Source organism: Sarcophilus harrisii, chromosome 2 (genome assembly GCF_902635505.1).
Source record: "Sarcophilus harrisii chromosome 2, mSarHar1.11, whole genome shotgun sequence".
In the NCBI taxonomy this organism is placed as follows: domain Eukaryota; kingdom Metazoa; phylum Chordata; class Mammalia; order Dasyuromorphia; family Dasyuridae; genus Sarcophilus; species Sarcophilus harrisii.
This window is the reverse complement of record NC_045427.1, coordinates 129,069,421-129,085,959: the sequence shown is the minus strand read 5'-3', so window position 1 is coordinate 129,085,959 and position 16,539 is coordinate 129,069,421. Positions and strand designations below refer to the sequence as shown.

Sequence of the window (16,539 nt, the reverse complement as noted above, 5' to 3'; positions counted from 1 at the left end):
TTTCAACAGACTGGGCTAATACAACTAGCTATCTCAAAGACAGCATCTTCTAAGAGGGCAGGAAATCTCCAGTTATTCTAATTAAAAGTGCAAATAGAAGGTACTAGATTAGGAGCTAGACCTAAATTCTTAGACCTGGACTTGTCATTAATTCCAAGACCCTTAGCACTATATAAATATGTAATTTAGACCTCATAACTATAAAATGAAGTTAATATTTCTTACACCATCAAGTGATTTAAGTTGAGCGCTTTGGCCACCCTGTGTTTGTAGCAGCATTACGGCAGGCCCTGCCAACACAACACTGGGACACAGAGTTCTGGTGAAACGGACCTTTATTGAGGGGTAGGTGAGTGTCTCCTTGGATGTGTGCTAAACACGGGAGCCCAAGGCAACACCATTTCGGAGACGTCACTGCAGCACTTGTGCCCATGGTGAACAGAGCTGTGTGGACGGTGACAGCCCCCAGAGCTCCATCACAGACGAGAAGACGGCCAGCGCTTTACACGGTTAGCCTCACGCTCAGCAGGATGCTCCCCTTCCTCTTAGGTGTTTTGCCTGCAATTAGCATGAGTTGCTCAAGAAGGAAGAGAACAATTGCCTCTTGTAAATTTTAGACTTATAAACTCACATATGAAGTAACAACAGGAATATGTCACACTCTGAAAAACCATCGATGCACTGGTTACCCGGCCATCCCAGGAGGCCCAGAAGTCACTCAGGGACCTGGGAAGAGGTGATTCTAAATGCTATGGGATTCCTAAAAAGGGGGACTCCAAAGCTTACATGATTCCTTTGCAGGTTTTGAGCCCAAGTCAGATTCTGAAGTGAGACTCAGCTGCTATTTGCACAGTACCTAAAACACAAACTGGAATGCCTAGGCAAGATGGGGAAGAAATACACTTCACTATTCACAGCATGATTTATCTATCCCAAAAGGAAAAAATACAGTGTAATACAAAGTTACATACCATTCATTAGCAAAAAACAAGTCCAGAAAAGTAAAGAGTTAACAAAACTAAAAATTCACATAAGTATCAGCAAAAATAGGATCAGGAAATAGATTTCTTTCATTTCTTTCTACCCATTCCTTCCAAGAAACAGGGAATAATAGCACCTTCATTTAAGCTAAAAATAAATGGTCATGGCTTTTTAATATCTAAATCAATATCATATATACTCTGAAAAATTATGAAAATTGCAAGCCAATTAGTCACCTGCTGACTGAGAACAAAGATTAGATAACTAGTATATTCTTCATGATCCAGATGGCCAATTCTGACCTCCTTAAGAATGGAACTCAAATATTTTCCCCATGGAAATCCAGCCTTATATGCACCATATGCTCCAAAGAGACCCTTCATTTCCCAATACTGAGAACATCCTTGAACAAGCTAGGCCAGGATGTGGGGTCAACCTTCCCCAGCCCTCTTCACCTTGTAAAGACTAGGGGAGAATATCAGAAAGGAAGTACTTTAGTGAAGGTATAGTGAGCAAAATTACTTGGAGTTAGGCAAGGAGAAATGAGAATTGTTTAGCTTATCCAGCCACTATCTGATGAGAGGGGCTCAGACATTTTCTTTTCCCTTTCTACCAATGATAGAAGATCCTCCCTCCTCTGGCCAAGACCTCATTAGAGTAATTTGTACGTGACTGTACATCTGCAAGGACAATTTTTTTCTACTGGTTTTTTTTAGCATTTTAGTGATGGCTTCAAAACAATTCTGAGAATTGTACAAGTTTAGTGAATGTATGACAAGTAGAGGAATCTACATATAAGAACTCAACCAACTCAACACGAATTTCTTTCTACCTTCCTCTGAATGGGATTCTTAATTACTTCCTATATCATTCATCCTTCTACACATAACCTCCTTCACACAAAAATGTCCTCCAGGGATTCTTATTCAGCCTCTCTTATATATGTCACATCCACAGGTGATTCTTCCTTAGCTAATATTCACTATTACTCAAATGATTGAACTTTTTAATTACCATCTTTTAGAAAGGACTATTTTCCTAGATTTAGAAAGAAAAATCAGGCAAACAACATTCGTCAGCCTTCTTCAGGAAACAGGATAAAAAGAATTAAATATATAGTCAAACAAATCTGCCATGTCTCCTCCCCTCTTTGAGAATGAAATTATCCCTCATTCAACTTTTAGATTCAGTTCTCCCTGGTGAATCTCCTTCTCCTGTGATTTGCTGGAAGATTAAAGGCTCAGTAGATCCAGTAGATTCAGTAGAAAAAAGGGAGAATGTTGGCCCAAGAAGATATTGACGTGCAGAAGACAGGCTGAGTCTTTACTTCTGGGTAAGACAAAATGGAAAAAGTATTTGTGGCTCTTCCCTCATTCTGGCATTCTCTTCATGTTCGGACTTGAAACTTCCCAGCTTTGGTCATGTATTTTATGCCTTTGAATGGTTTATACTTTTCTCCATACATATCTAGACGATTCACTTTCAATCCTAGAATAAATAAAGGAATATAACATAGGTGTTTTTTTTTTTGAGGAAAGAGAAAACAACATTGCATGAAGAGAATGATAAATAATATGTACTGCTTCATTTGACACAACTGATCACCCTTCTCCTGGACTCTTTCCTCCCCCTGGGTCTCCCCTTACCTATCTTGCTCTTCTTATCTCTTTTGCTGGAAGATTATTTATATGAAGCCTCTTAACTCTGTGTGTTTCCTTGGTAATCTTGTCCCAGGTCCCCTCATCTCTTTGCTCCCTAAAGGGGTTCTTAACCATTTTTGTATCATAGACCCCTGTGGCAGCCTAATAAAGGTTATAGACCCATTTTCATCATCATATTTTAAGTGCATGGAGTAGATTACAGAGAAAACCAATTATTTTGATGTACAATTATTAAAAAATTAAAAAAACAACCAATTTCATGGCTGCCAGTTCAGAAGGCTACTAGTATACTCTTTCTTAGTAACCTCATCATTCCTATGAGTTTAGTTATCATTTTTATGGAGACAACTTACAAATCGATATATGAAACTACAGTATCTCTTCTGAGCTTTATTATCACATCACCAATTGCTTATTAAGACACTCAAATTGGATATCCAAAAGACATGTCAAATTCAATATATTCAAAATAGAATTCATTATCTCTTTCCTCCAAGTCCTCCTCTCTTTCATTTCCCCCTATTTTTGTTGAAGATATCACAGTCTTATCAATCTCCCAAGACTGTAATCCTGTATTCCATATTTTCTCTCATATCAGAAAACTAAATGGTTGTCAAATCTTGCCATTTTGACCTCCACAACATGTTCTGCATCCAGTTCTTTCTCACACAGCTACCATCTTACTTCAGATTCTTATTCACCTTTTGCTTAGACTGTCATAAAAGCCTTCTGTCTGGTCTCCCTATTTCAAGTTTTTCTCCAGTTTCTTTAACTAACTGCTGCTAAAGTGATTTTCCTTAAGCATAGATCTGATCATGTCAGTTTCTTAATTAACTCCTGTTATCTCCCTATAGCCTCTATAGAACACAATATAACTTTTCTGTTTTATTTTTAAAGCCTTTCACAACTTGACACCAGCCTACCTTTCCAGCCTCAGTTCTCTCTGCTCTCAGCAGTTTAGTCTAACTGGCCTTCATGTATTAATACCAGAATTTCTGAAGCTATGTTTTGCTCTTTTTTTTTACTGGCTGCCCCATACCTGGAATATTTTTCCTTTTCACCTCCTCCTCCTGACTTTAAAACTTAGCTTAAATATCATAATCTGCAAGAAGTCATTTTGGTCCTGTCTAATCTTCTCTCTCCTCTTCCTCATTTCTCCACCTACCACTTCTAGGGGCCTCTTTATGCGATTCCCTCCAATTTATATTGTATTTATCTTGTATGTAAATAGTTGTTTTCATGTCAGCTCCCTTATTAGAATGTAGGATCTTTCTTTGTACCCTTGACATTTAGTCCAGTACCTGGGTACATAACAAGTCCTTAATAAATGTTTGAGGAGGAGGAGGAGGAAGAGAAGGTTGATGATGCCTGGAATATACTCCTTCTTCAGCTCCACTTCAAAGAACACTTCTCTTTTTCCACAAAGTCTTGAGTTTGATTTTCCTACATGAATCTTTGCTGATCTTTCAATTGCAAGTGTCTTCTAATTGCCTTAATTGGTTGGAATTTATTTGAATTTATTGTCTTTCTATCTAGACTGTACACATTTATTCTGTTCGATTGTTTTCCCCACTAGAATAAAAACTCTCATGAGCTGGGGTTCTTTTGCTCCTTGTATGTGTACCCTCAGTACCTAGCACAGTGCTTGGCATATAGCAGGTACATCTCAAAAATTTGTTTTTTTGTTTGTTTTGACTGATTATTACATACAACAAGAGTTGATACCCTGCCTTCCCATATAACAAAACTGGTCTGTCTTGGAGGCGGCAAGAAAATGGGGAAATAAAGGTTTGTACAGTGTTAGAAAAATCTCCACAAAAGTTCTACTTTTATGTCATCACTATGAAGGTGACCTTCAATTTTCTAAGGTCACAAAAAGGTCTCTGTAGGCTCTATCAAGCTGGAAAGGCTACGAGGACATTTCCAATTGCCCAATGATCAGCCTAGAGAAATACTGGAAGGCTTATCGTGAGCAAAATGGTCACTGAAGGATGAATTCTTTGGCCATGGCAGGTTTTTAGCTTCATCCATAATAACAGAGTTAGCAGAAAAGAGAGAATAAGGTCCTACAAATGACACTGATTTTAGATCACATCTGTTCATGAGTTGAACTATTAGTATTCAAAATGTGAGATTCTGATGTAATAAGAATTTGTCAATATAATTGAATTCCTACTAAAGGAGCTCTTACTAGAGAAATTCAATTACACCGACACACTATAAATTAACTCAAAAAGTGTAAGGATGTTGCAACTCACTAGATCTCTTTGAAGACGAAAAGAAGGCATTGACTGTATTTGTGTGTGATCGAGATTACTTATTGGTCTCTCCACCTTACAGCGCCCATGATGAACATAAGCAAAAAGACCTTTAATGAAGATAACTACAGCTGATGAACCAAAAGCTGTTAAAGAGAATGAAGAGGTGGGGAATTCTATGAAGAATTTAACAAAACTTTCCAAACCAAGTCAAGATATACCTCTTTACTTAATGAGTGTAATGGGGAAATAGTAAAAAATGTTCAAAAGACAAATTCAGAATTAAGAACTGAAAGTAAGATTGTAGACTATGTAAGGCCTAATGTCTTAATAATATTAATGTTCTTTAAAAAAAATAGTGTTAATCAAAGAAGAGATATATGCAAATGAACTTTATGTCCCTTTTTTGTAGAGACAGAAGATTATGGGTGAAGAACAATGTAAATATTACACTTGTTGATGAGTTATTTTACTGAATGTTTTTTTCCCCTCCATTTTATTTTTTGTTATAAATGATGGCTCCCTAAGAGGGGATATAAAGTAATGAATGTGGTGGGAAATAAAGGTATGGCAAAAGCTAAATCTGTTAAGAAAAACTGTAAAATATGAAAAGACTTTGGACATGGTAAACAACAAAAATAGAACTATGTCAACTGATAAGAATTGACAGATTACCTGTGTAGATGTCATTTTTTAAATAGGTTGTTTGTGTGTAGTCAAATAGAATATAAACTAGTCAGAATACAGGTCAAAATCAATATCTACTTGGAAGAAAGGCTTACTTTTGATGTGATCTTTACAAATCAGCTATTGATAATAATAAATGGGAAATGGAAATCAAGGAAGAGATATTAATAGACATAGATGATTACCATCTTTCCTACAGAAATTTAGCAAACGTAATGCAATCAAAAGAACCAAAAGACCAAAGAAGAGCAAAGTCAACCTTAACTAGCAAACATTTGATCTTGCCAAGGTGAGAGGTATGGCAATGATAATTTAGAATATACTATGAAATGTGTTAGAAATGGATAGGTAATAATAAGAAGAGCCTTACAAAAAGAATGAAGAATGATGAAAAGAGAATGAACCTCAAAAAGGCCTGGCATAAGACCCAATGAAGACAGATCATCCAAAAGAGTTTATAGATAAAACTAAGATCAACAATAAAAGAAAAATAGAACATATATGTCATCATTTTATAATATACTATTTTTGTCAACAACAACAGTAGAAACAACACTCAGTCTCAAAATGGGATATGATGGAAATTACACTAAAGAAAATTAAATAATAGCTGGATCACACCTAGTACAAACAGAAGTATTAGGAGACAAAAGTGACAAATCTGAAGATCTGAGAGTGATTTTAAAAAAATAACTCAGAGAAGAAACTGGAAAAAATGCTATCTTTTTTTTTTCTTTAAAAAAAGGACATTGATAATTACTGCTCTGTATCCTACTTTGTTATCTCTAGAAAATCTTCAAGAGAATAGTCTATCTATACTTATGTCAAGAATATACTTGATAAAAATATGAGAAGGAAACAAGTAGACTTCCAAAAATATTTTTCTGGGAACTTAGATATTTATTCTGCAGTCAAAGAGCTGGTAAATACCAGAGGCAGAATTTAAACCCAGATCTTTTCTAACAATAAGTCTCCAAGCATTTTTATCAGGATACTATGAAAGCTCTTTTAATTATTATAATGGAAACATTTTATTCAGTATAAAAAAAGGCATATAGACAATCATGAATATGATGTCTGCTATTATTAATATGCTTTCTTAAAATGGAAATTTATTATTACATATTTTTACTCTTCATTGATCTGCTGATAACAATGACAATGTTTTGTTTTTCCTTTTTCTGCATTTTTCATTTTCTATTTTGCTTTTTATTTTTTTAATTTTTAACTAAATAAATTCAAACAAATAAACAACAAAAAAAGGCAGCCTCAAAGACTCTCCTCTAAGGTATTATCCATGCATATGTTAAGATCACACAAGATTCCTTGATAGAGACAGCCATGTTTAAGGATCATCTGGTTATCATTATCAAGTTGGGTATAAAATAGGGAGACCTGCAATTCCCAACATGGTTTATTACTATCATGGAAGATGACAGAAATGGAAGAAGGATTATTAATAAACATATGGGAAGAACCTTCAGATGCTCCTATTTACAGATGACATTGTGTTGACTGCTTGATACCCAAGAATATTAATCTCCTTAATGAGTTCTGAAACTCCTTGAAAGACATCCCTCTAACAATTCACAGAGAAAAAAAATCAATGGACTACTGTTCAGATCATGACATGCAATCACATGGAAAGTCCACCAAGTTATTCATCAAAAAACTACCTGGATAAACATCAGAGGTGAATCGTCAATTAGGCCCAGATATAAGTAGGCTAGACAGCATTTGTGAAATTATGTAGCACTTTAATTATTCCAAATTGCTTAGCAACACAAAACCCCATCTCTTTTTTTTTTTTTTTTTTTTTTTTTTTTTTTTTTTTTTTTTTGCTGAGGCAATTGGGGTTAAATGACAGGATCACACAGTCAGAAAGTGTTAAGTGTCTGAGGCCACATTTGAACTCAGATCCACCTGACTTCAGGTGCTCTATCCATTGCACCAACTAGCTATCCCCAAACCCCATCTTTTTTAACACCAATATTCTTTCAGTAATATTATCTGGGTAGAAAAAACTAGGAGATGTCCATCTTAAAAAGAATATTAAAATTGTGGGTGCCTTAAAAGGCAATGGAGAAATGCAGGGAAGGCATAAAGATGTGGTAGTTCTAGTGGCATATGCTGTGTCAGCACCCATGGAATGTTAAAAGACCTAGAGGAAATCCTTTATGATGATGGCAGATCCTCCATAGAAAATTTATGGAAAGACAGGGATAAGAATCCCACAGGATAAGAGGGGATGTAATCCATATCAATAAAATCACATATCCATTGAAGTATCAGTTAGAAAATTCACTTTTCTGTTCTTTGAGTGTCTGTGACTTGAAAGCAATTTATTTGAAGGTTATAGGAAAAAGCTACATAAAGAGCATGATGAATAAATCAAATTATAAGTAATTTGTGATCAAGCTAATTATTATTAGCAATGTTGCAAGTGAATAGGCCTAGAATGATGCAAATGCAATCTTAAAGGATCTCATGTTTTAAGTTAATTCTAATCATACAGCTCAGTCAATAGCCTAAAAGTAAGAGGGAAAAAGATTCATTTTATAGAGTTCTGAAGACAGAGACTTATCAGAGTAACTCCAGGTAAGGGTATGATGATCTGGGTGGGTTCAATGGGCCTGGAATGATTATCAAATATAGGTTGGAAAAAACAATTCTGCTCCAAATAACCATCTAAAAATACAGATATATCTTCATATCTTAGGCCTTGGGACCTAAGGGTAAGAACCTTCCTTCTCAAACCAGAAAGGATTTAAGTACAACCTCTTGTCAGTATTTATTCATTCTTATTTATAGCTAGTTCCTCTCAGTTAGATGATATTAGTGATTTTACAATCAAGGATTATAAAAATTTCTGTGAAATATGTTGGAAAAGAGCCACACTTTCCTAGTCTAATGCTTGCATTTCAAATAAAGAAACAAAACTTCCAATCAGAAAATCATTTATACAGACATCCAGATGTTGTTTACTTACCAGAGATGGCCAGTTGCTGGATTTTAAATTGCAGGTTGATAGTAGGGTTTTCATCAGGTTTGGAAGCCCCAGCTTGAAGACTCATAGTCCCCTTCAAACTTGGCAGCTTTTGGGGATTTATTTTTCCTACATCCCAAGAGAGCAACTTCAGGAAGAAGAGGAAAAAAAGATAACATAACTGATGAGTTAAATGTGCTTGGAAAATATTTTCATTAATCCTTTTTCTCTCCTCTTTCTACACAAAAAACATCCCACAATACTCTTCTTGAATGTATTTTAGGTATGATCTCACAGGAAAAAAAGTTTTTTAAACAAAAAACATCCATTGCACTGGGATGAACATTTGGAGGAACTTGCTCTTATGGTCCCAAGGATGTAACATAAAGCTGCCCTTGTGGCATTTTTTACTATCTATAGGTAAAGACCATATTTTTCCTTGTCATATCATTCCAATGAAAGCAAGTTCTATGCCAACCTCCTTTTCAGCAAATGACAGCCACTTTTTGGGAACACCTAAATAGTTAGTGTTGTATCAGACATTTCTAGTTCAAAATTTCCTAATCCACAATTACTTACCTTGGTAACTGGGTCAAAAGTATGGGTGCCCTGAGATGGAGTAAGGCTCATATTCAGGACCCCTTTGGGCATTTGGCTGGTGACAATCACTCCTTCTATGGTTTTTCCCATAGTCTGCTTGGGTCCCACTGTAATCTCAAAGCGTCCTAGTGAGCTACTATCTCGGAAACTGATGTTATGTTTAACATACACTGGAATTGCAACCAAGCTGAGAGAAAAAAAAGAATAGGAAATTCATTTTATTATTGCAATGAAACATGCCACATCTCTTCACTTGTCCTTTTTCTCCTAGCATCATATTTTATTTTTCACATGAATTAACTTATAAAATACTTAGCATACCTTAAAGCACTATATAGGAGTTAATTATTATTGTAATTATGTCTTCATCCCTTACCTCAATCAGTATATAAAGACAAAACAACAAAACCACTTTTTTTCTTTTTTCAAGGATATTTTGATACTAAATAGATAGCAAGAAGTCTTGACTCTAAATTTCCAACCTGGCTGAGACAGTAAACTTCTAAAACACTCACCTCAGCTTCAGAAAACTAGAATTTGAATTCTGATTTTGCCACTCATGAACAATGTAGCTTTGGACAAATCAGCTCTCTGTACCTCAGGTTCCTTGTCTATTAAATGAAGGAGCTAAACCAAATGAAATCTGATGTCCCTTCTAGCTCTAAAAGTAAAATCAATAAAGTCCACAAATATTAAAACCAGGCATCATGCATGTCATTAAGAAGTCACTTTACTCCTGTATTTTCACTTCTAGATTTATGAAGTGCGATTACTACTTCTTTTCTTGAGAGTGTAATACTATCACTTTCTATTTATATAGTGCATTTAAACTTTTTAAAAGGCTCTTTGCATTCATGAGATAATGTGATCTAATAAATCAACAAAATAGTTGGGGCATTATTTTTTCCATTTGATAAATGGGTGAATAAAAAAAAGTGAAGTGAATTACTTAATGATCTACTGGCAAAGTTGGGACCAGAACCTGGTTCTCTGTACTTTCTTCTATACTTTATGATCTTTTCATTAACTTGCACTTTCTCTAAAGGAATTTAAATCCTCAGATTAAAGAGACAACTGATATCTTAACAATTATTGTTTTCTATAGTTAAAAATGTTTGTTGAATATAAGAACACAAATCAAACAGGTATGTTTACATTCTAAGTTGAAAGCCAGGCACATATAAGATATTTTTCATTCACACTAAGAATTGCTGCTTACTTCTGAGCACTGACGTGATAGGAGAGCAGGCGGAAGTTTCCATCAGGGGGGATGAAGGAAAGGATACGCTCAGATTCCCAGCGCTTGAAACGAACACACGGATGAAAGCTGACATCATCCAACAACCTAGGGTTCTAAAGTTACCATATAAGGAAGAGTAAGGAACAGAAAATAAACACTCATACCTCTTCCAGGGAAATTGTTTAGATGTTTTCCATAAAAATAAATAAAACCTCTCTAGTGATATAAAATGAATTTAGTTAACCAAATACAAGTTTTTGACCACATCTTTTAATTGCTCATTTGATTCTTTCTCTTTCTTTACACTAAGTATGCCAACATCTCTTTTTTCAAGTACTGTATCTCTAGTTTAGTGTTTTACCATGAAAGAAAGTGTGAGGTCTGGCATCCCAGTCAGCTTGACACAAGCATCAATGACACCCTGGATCTCAGCAGTGATTGTAGAACCTGATACAAAAAAAATTAAACAAAACAGAAAATAAAATGTCCTTGAACCAGACAAACATCATTATTCTAACTAAAACTCCAAGATATTTCACATAAGCAAAAAGACCATAATAAAATGTAATTTTCCCTAAGTTCTAAGATGTTATATTTAACTCAATATCATCAAATTAAATAAGTGGGGAAGAAGCCTCATTTAGATTCTGTTAGTGATAACCTTTACCAGACCTGTCCTAGGAATAAGGGGCAAAATATCTTAGAAAAGCAACATTTTAGAAAATGAATTATCTAGTAAGAAAAAATTCTTTTTCTTTTTGGTGCTTATAGTTCTTAATAGGAACAAGATAGCAAAGAGAATTGTCAGAACAAAGTTTAATCCGTATACAAGATCATTAAAGTTCCACACTAAAATCATAAAGCATCAAGACAAATCTAATTAATTATTAAGATATGGGACAAATATAAAAATACATATCATTGTATAAATAACAATGGTCAGTTAAGTCATATAAAGGGAGCATACTTCCCATACAAATTAATACCACATGAAAAAAATCATTGGTCTTAATTTTCTTAGTGCTCAAGTGCTTTAGATCACAGTTGAAGATACCTGATTTATCAATGATGGCATCAATCTCCTCAATCACATCAAAATATGCTTCGTTATTAGTATATTTCACCCCAGTCCGTCGCCACGGCACCACTGATAACTGCCCAGTGGGAAGCTGATCACCTACATTTGTGCTTCCTAAAATAGTAATACAATTTTATCCATATTTGATTCCAATTTCTCACTCCTCTTAAGCAAACTTCTATACAATTAATTGAGGTTTCTCAAACTAAACATATACTTTTACCCCATGGCTTTTTTCCACCTTATACAGGAATGGTCTGATCTATTTTAAAAATTCCTTGCTGCTATCTGGGCTGGCACTCTTTAAATGAACACATCTCCCTTAGTTACCTTTTCCCTTCCCCCTCCTGGAGAAAAAAAAATAAAGCTTCCTGAAGAACAGACTCCATTATTTATGGTTTTGAAAGTAACCTGAACTAACTTTCTCAAATTCCACAATACCCTGCAGTTTAAATAATGTAATGGCTTCCACCAGGGATATCAGTATATACAGTGGTGTACAATTTTCATGAGTAAAATCATCTCGTTCTTGCTGAGTTCTTGGGTACATCAGGGCTCTGGTATCAGAGTAAATCTATCAATACAATCTCTCTTAGAACAATATTAAGGTCAGAGGTTTAATGGTATAAAAGACTACTGTAATTCTTTCCCATTATATGCACTATAGATGTTCAAGCCATTTTATGTTCATCATAAAAAAGTAAAGAGATTTAAAAAGCACAAGTACTAAAATCCGGTAAAACTAACCCTCTTCTAAACTCTGTTCTTTTCCCACTATTTCTTGCACTTTCTCAAACTGAAAGCAGAGATAACAAATTTTGTCATGCCCTTAGTAGCATCTTCAGAGTCAGGTATTGTGGAAGTTCTTAAGACATTAGTTTCCTGGAATTGAATAAGTTAAAGGATATTTATGACTTTACAGTGTTTTTATAAATGACCTACACTTCATGAAAAATATTTGGAACAAAGCTGTAAAGCTCAGTTCTAAACTTCAGTAGTCCATTTCTCTTCCTTGTCAGAATGCTCAAAAATGGGGGAAATTTTTTTTCTTTGCAAAGGGGTAATATTAATTCCATAGACCCGAAGAAATTTTCTGCTTAAAAAAACATCATGTCAGTCCATGCTCAACATTCAAATAATTCAGAATCAAAGCAAACATGAAAATTAAAGCAACTAAAAAACAGAAATCATTTTTCTCCTGAGACTAACACTCAGTCAATACGAAATTTTAAAACAAGCAACATGATGACTTCAGTAGTCAAAGACTAAAATTAGTTTTGTACCCTTCTCCATACCTGTGATAGTGTTAACAACAGTTCGAAGGATAGTAGGAGGTTTTATCAATTCCTTCAAGATATTTGACTCAGTAGCCAATGGGAACCCATTGTCTAGCATCTCTTCTAGTACTTCATAAACCACAACCACATTGTCTTTGATAACTAGCTCTGAACAAACTCCAAAATAATCCTGGAAAAAAATAAAACAGGTGAATCACACAGAGAGCAAGAAGTATAATAACTTTTCCCATAAATGAAGATCTAGTCTTGTCTACATTACTTTTTAAACATTTTTAAAAGTTTTTTATTTTTTCTCAATTACATGTAATTCAATTTTTAACATTTTTAAAAATAATTTTTGAGTTCCAAATTCCCTCCCTTCCTTCCTTCCTGCTTCTTTAAGAAGGCACTTTGATATAGATTGCAAATGTGCAAACCATGCAAAACATATTTCAATATAAGCCATGTTGCAAAAAAACAAAACAAAAAAGAGAAACATGAAAAACACAATTAAAAAGTTTGTTCCACATGTTTAAACTATACTGGCTTACTTGGTGTCCAGAGGAGGGGGCAGGGGGAAAGAGAGGGAGAAAAATTTGAATACATGGTTTTGCAAGGGTGTATGTTGAAAACTATCTTCATGGGTATTTTGAAAAATAAAAAGGTTTTATTATTTTATAAAAGTACATTTCAATCTTCATTCTGACTCTATCAGTTCTATCTCTGGAGATGAACAGCATTTTTCATCCTTCAGAATTGCTTTGAATTACAGTATTGATCAGAGTAACTAACTCTTTCACAGCTGATCATTGTAAAACATGGCTGTTGCTGTGTGTGATGATGATCTTGCTCCGCTCACTTCACTTAGCATCAGATCATGTTAACTTTACGGGATTTTTCTGAATGCATCTGGTTCATCATTTCTTACAGCACAACAGTATTCCATTACAATCGTATACTCAGCACAACTTACTCAGCCATTCCCCAATTGAGGAGTATTCCTTCAATTTACAAATCTTTGCCACCACAAAAGAGCTCCTATAAATAGAGAACTTTTTCCTTTTTTTTTCATCTCTTTGAACAAAGATGTAGTAATTGTATTGCTGAGTCAAAGTGTACACACAGTTTTATAGCCCTTTAGAAAATCGTTCCAAATTGCTCTTCAAAATGGGTTGGATCAATTCACAACTTCAAAAGAGCATTAGTAACCCAATTTTTCCACATCCCCTCCAATTTTTTATTCTCCTTTTCTGTCATATTGTTGTTGTTGTTTTGATTGTATCCAATTCTGCGTGACTCCACTTGGGTTTATCTTGGTAGATGCTGGCATGATTTGCCATTTCCTTTTCCAGCTCATTTTACAGATAAGAACACTGAGGTGAACAGAGTGAATTGTGACTTGCCCAGGGTCACACTGATATTAAGTATCTGAGGTCAGATTTGAACTCAAGAAGAGGAATCTTCGTGACTTCAAGCCTACCTACCACTTTATTCACTGCACTACCTATCTGCCTCTTCTGTTATATCAGCCAATCTGATAGGTTGTACCTCAGAATTGTTTTATTTGTATTTTTTCATTAATAATGATTCAGAGAATTTTTCATACAACTATAAATAGCTTTGTTTGCTTTTTCTAAAAACTGACTGTTCAGAGACTTTGACCATTTATCAGTTGAGGAATAACTTATATTCTTATAAATCTGATTCTATTTCTATATATTTATGTACTGAGACCTTTATTAGAGAAAACTTGCTATAGAAACTGCCCCATTTCCTGCTTTCCTTTTAATCTTGGTTATACTCATTTTGTGCAAAATCTTTTTAATTTAATGTAATCCGAATTATACATTTTTTTTTTACCCATAAATGTTCTCTAGTTGACTGGTCATAAATTCTTCCTTTATCCTGACAGGTAAGTATTCTATGTTCCCCTAATCTGTTTATATCACCCTTTATTTCTAAATCATGTACTCATTTTGACTTGATCTTGGTATGCGGTATGAGCTGTTGGTTTGTACTCAGTTTCTGCCAAACTGATTTCTACTTTCCCCAATAATTTTTGTCAAATCATAAATTCTTTTCCTCAAAGCTTATTTCTCTGTGCTTATCAGATACTGAATTACTATGGTCATTTGCAACTGTGTATTATAAACTTGATCTATTCCACTGATCCACCACTCTATTTTTTAGTACCAAATTGTTTTGATGATTACCACTTTGTAAAATAGTTTGATATCTGGTACTGTTAGACCACCTTCCTTCACATTTTTTTTAATATTGATTCCCTTGATATTCTTGACCTTTTGTTCTACAAAAAAAAATATTTTGTTTTTTCTAGCTCTATGAAATTATTTTTGGTAGCTTGAAAAGCATGGTACTAAGTAAATTAATTTAGGTAAAATTGTTTTTATTATATTGGCTTAATCTACCTATGAGCAATTAATACTTCTCCAAATGTTTAGATTTGACTTGTGTAAAAAGTGTTATATAATGTTTTTTCATATAGTTTCTGGGTTTTTCCTGGCAAGTAGACTTCCAAGTATTTTATTGTATCTTCTATTTCTATTTCTTCTTGCTGGACTTTGTTGTAAGTATTTTCCATTTTTGAGCACTTTTGCTGAGGTTTTCAAGGCACTTTTTTAAAGATAATTTTTTTCTTATTCATTTTAAATATTTTTTATATGTGCCTATAATAAAACAGCACACAAGAACTAAAATTCTATTTATATTAGCAAAGTTTATTATAGAATCTTAGAAGTTACAAGTGACTTTTAAAGGCTATTCAAAACAACTTCAATCTACTGTAAGAATTATTTCTATAATAATAGTGTGATTGAAGTACTGTCTACTGAAAAGAAAGCAATAAAAATCTTGTTTTAATTTCTTTAGAATACATTCTATTGTCTGGAAATAATAAAATAAAAGAGGGCATATGCAGATTTGTGAATAACATGATTTTTATATTCGTTGAATATTTTGTAATTGATTTTAATAATCTTTTTCTATAGACAGATATCACTGAATGATTACTTGTTTCAAAACTGAACGGACTATTTTGATAGTTAGCAAGTACCTTATCACTAAAAGTCTTTAAGCAGAGGCTAGATGACTACTTGTTGGAATATACAGAATCATAGAGTTGGAAGGTATTTCATATGTCATTATAGTCCAATAACAATTAACAAAATTCAATAAATGAACAATAATCTCATGTAACATTCCTGAAAAGTAGTCTTTAGAGGAATCTACTACCTCCTGAGACAGTCCATTCCACTTTTAGGTAATACTAAGCTTAAATCTGTATCTATGAACTTCTTTCTACCTGTTGCTCCAAGTTTTATGCTAAGTAAAAAACACAAATTTAATCATTTTTCCATATTAGAGCCCTTCAAATATTTGAATTCAGCTATCACATATCTTTTTACCACATCTTTATTCTTTCTAGGTAAAACATTCCTAGTTCCTTTAATCAGACATCTATAGCATGGTCTCGAGTTTCTTACTATTCTTATTTTCCTTTTGCATGAACTCTAATCTGTCAATGTCCGACTTAAACTGTAGCATAGAAATGAACATAATTCCAGATGTAGTCTGATCAGGCAAGTACTAATTATTAATTCTGTGCCTCTTTTTTTGGTCTGGATCTGTGATTATATTAGTGTGGAAAATGTCCAGAGAGGAAACTCCCTTTACCAATACAGACCAATAATTGCTCTGCCTCTTATATAGCCTTAAGACTGTGTGTGTGGGGGTGGGGGGGGTGGGGGGGTG

At 34.1% G+C, this 16,539-nt stretch overlaps 1 protein-coding gene across 3 annotated transcripts in view; it reads right to left on the bottom strand.

The window, feature by feature from the left end:
- Window positions 1-317: 317 nt before the first annotated feature.
- Window positions 318-16,539, bottom strand: part of AP3M2 (adaptor related protein complex 3 subunit mu 2) — a 34,590-nt gene continuing 18,368 nt past the window's right edge. For all 3 annotated transcript variants that reach the window (XM_031950770.1, XM_031950772.1, XM_031950771.1), the window contains exons 3-9: window positions 12,787-12,958; window positions 11,468-11,605; window positions 10,775-10,860; window positions 10,393-10,526; window positions 9,153-9,360; window positions 8,577-8,721; window positions 318-2,469 (exon numbers count right to left, since the gene is read on the bottom strand). In XM_031950770.1, the coding sequence (XP_031806630.1) occupies window positions 2,369-2,469; window positions 8,577-8,721; window positions 9,153-9,360; window positions 10,393-10,526; window positions 10,775-10,860; window positions 11,468-11,605; window positions 12,787-12,958 (984 nt within the window). In that variant the 3' untranslated portion in view covers window positions 318-2,368. The remainder of the gene's footprint in view (window positions 2,470-8,576; window positions 8,722-9,152; window positions 9,361-10,392; window positions 10,527-10,774; window positions 10,861-11,467; window positions 11,606-12,786; window positions 12,959-16,539) is intronic.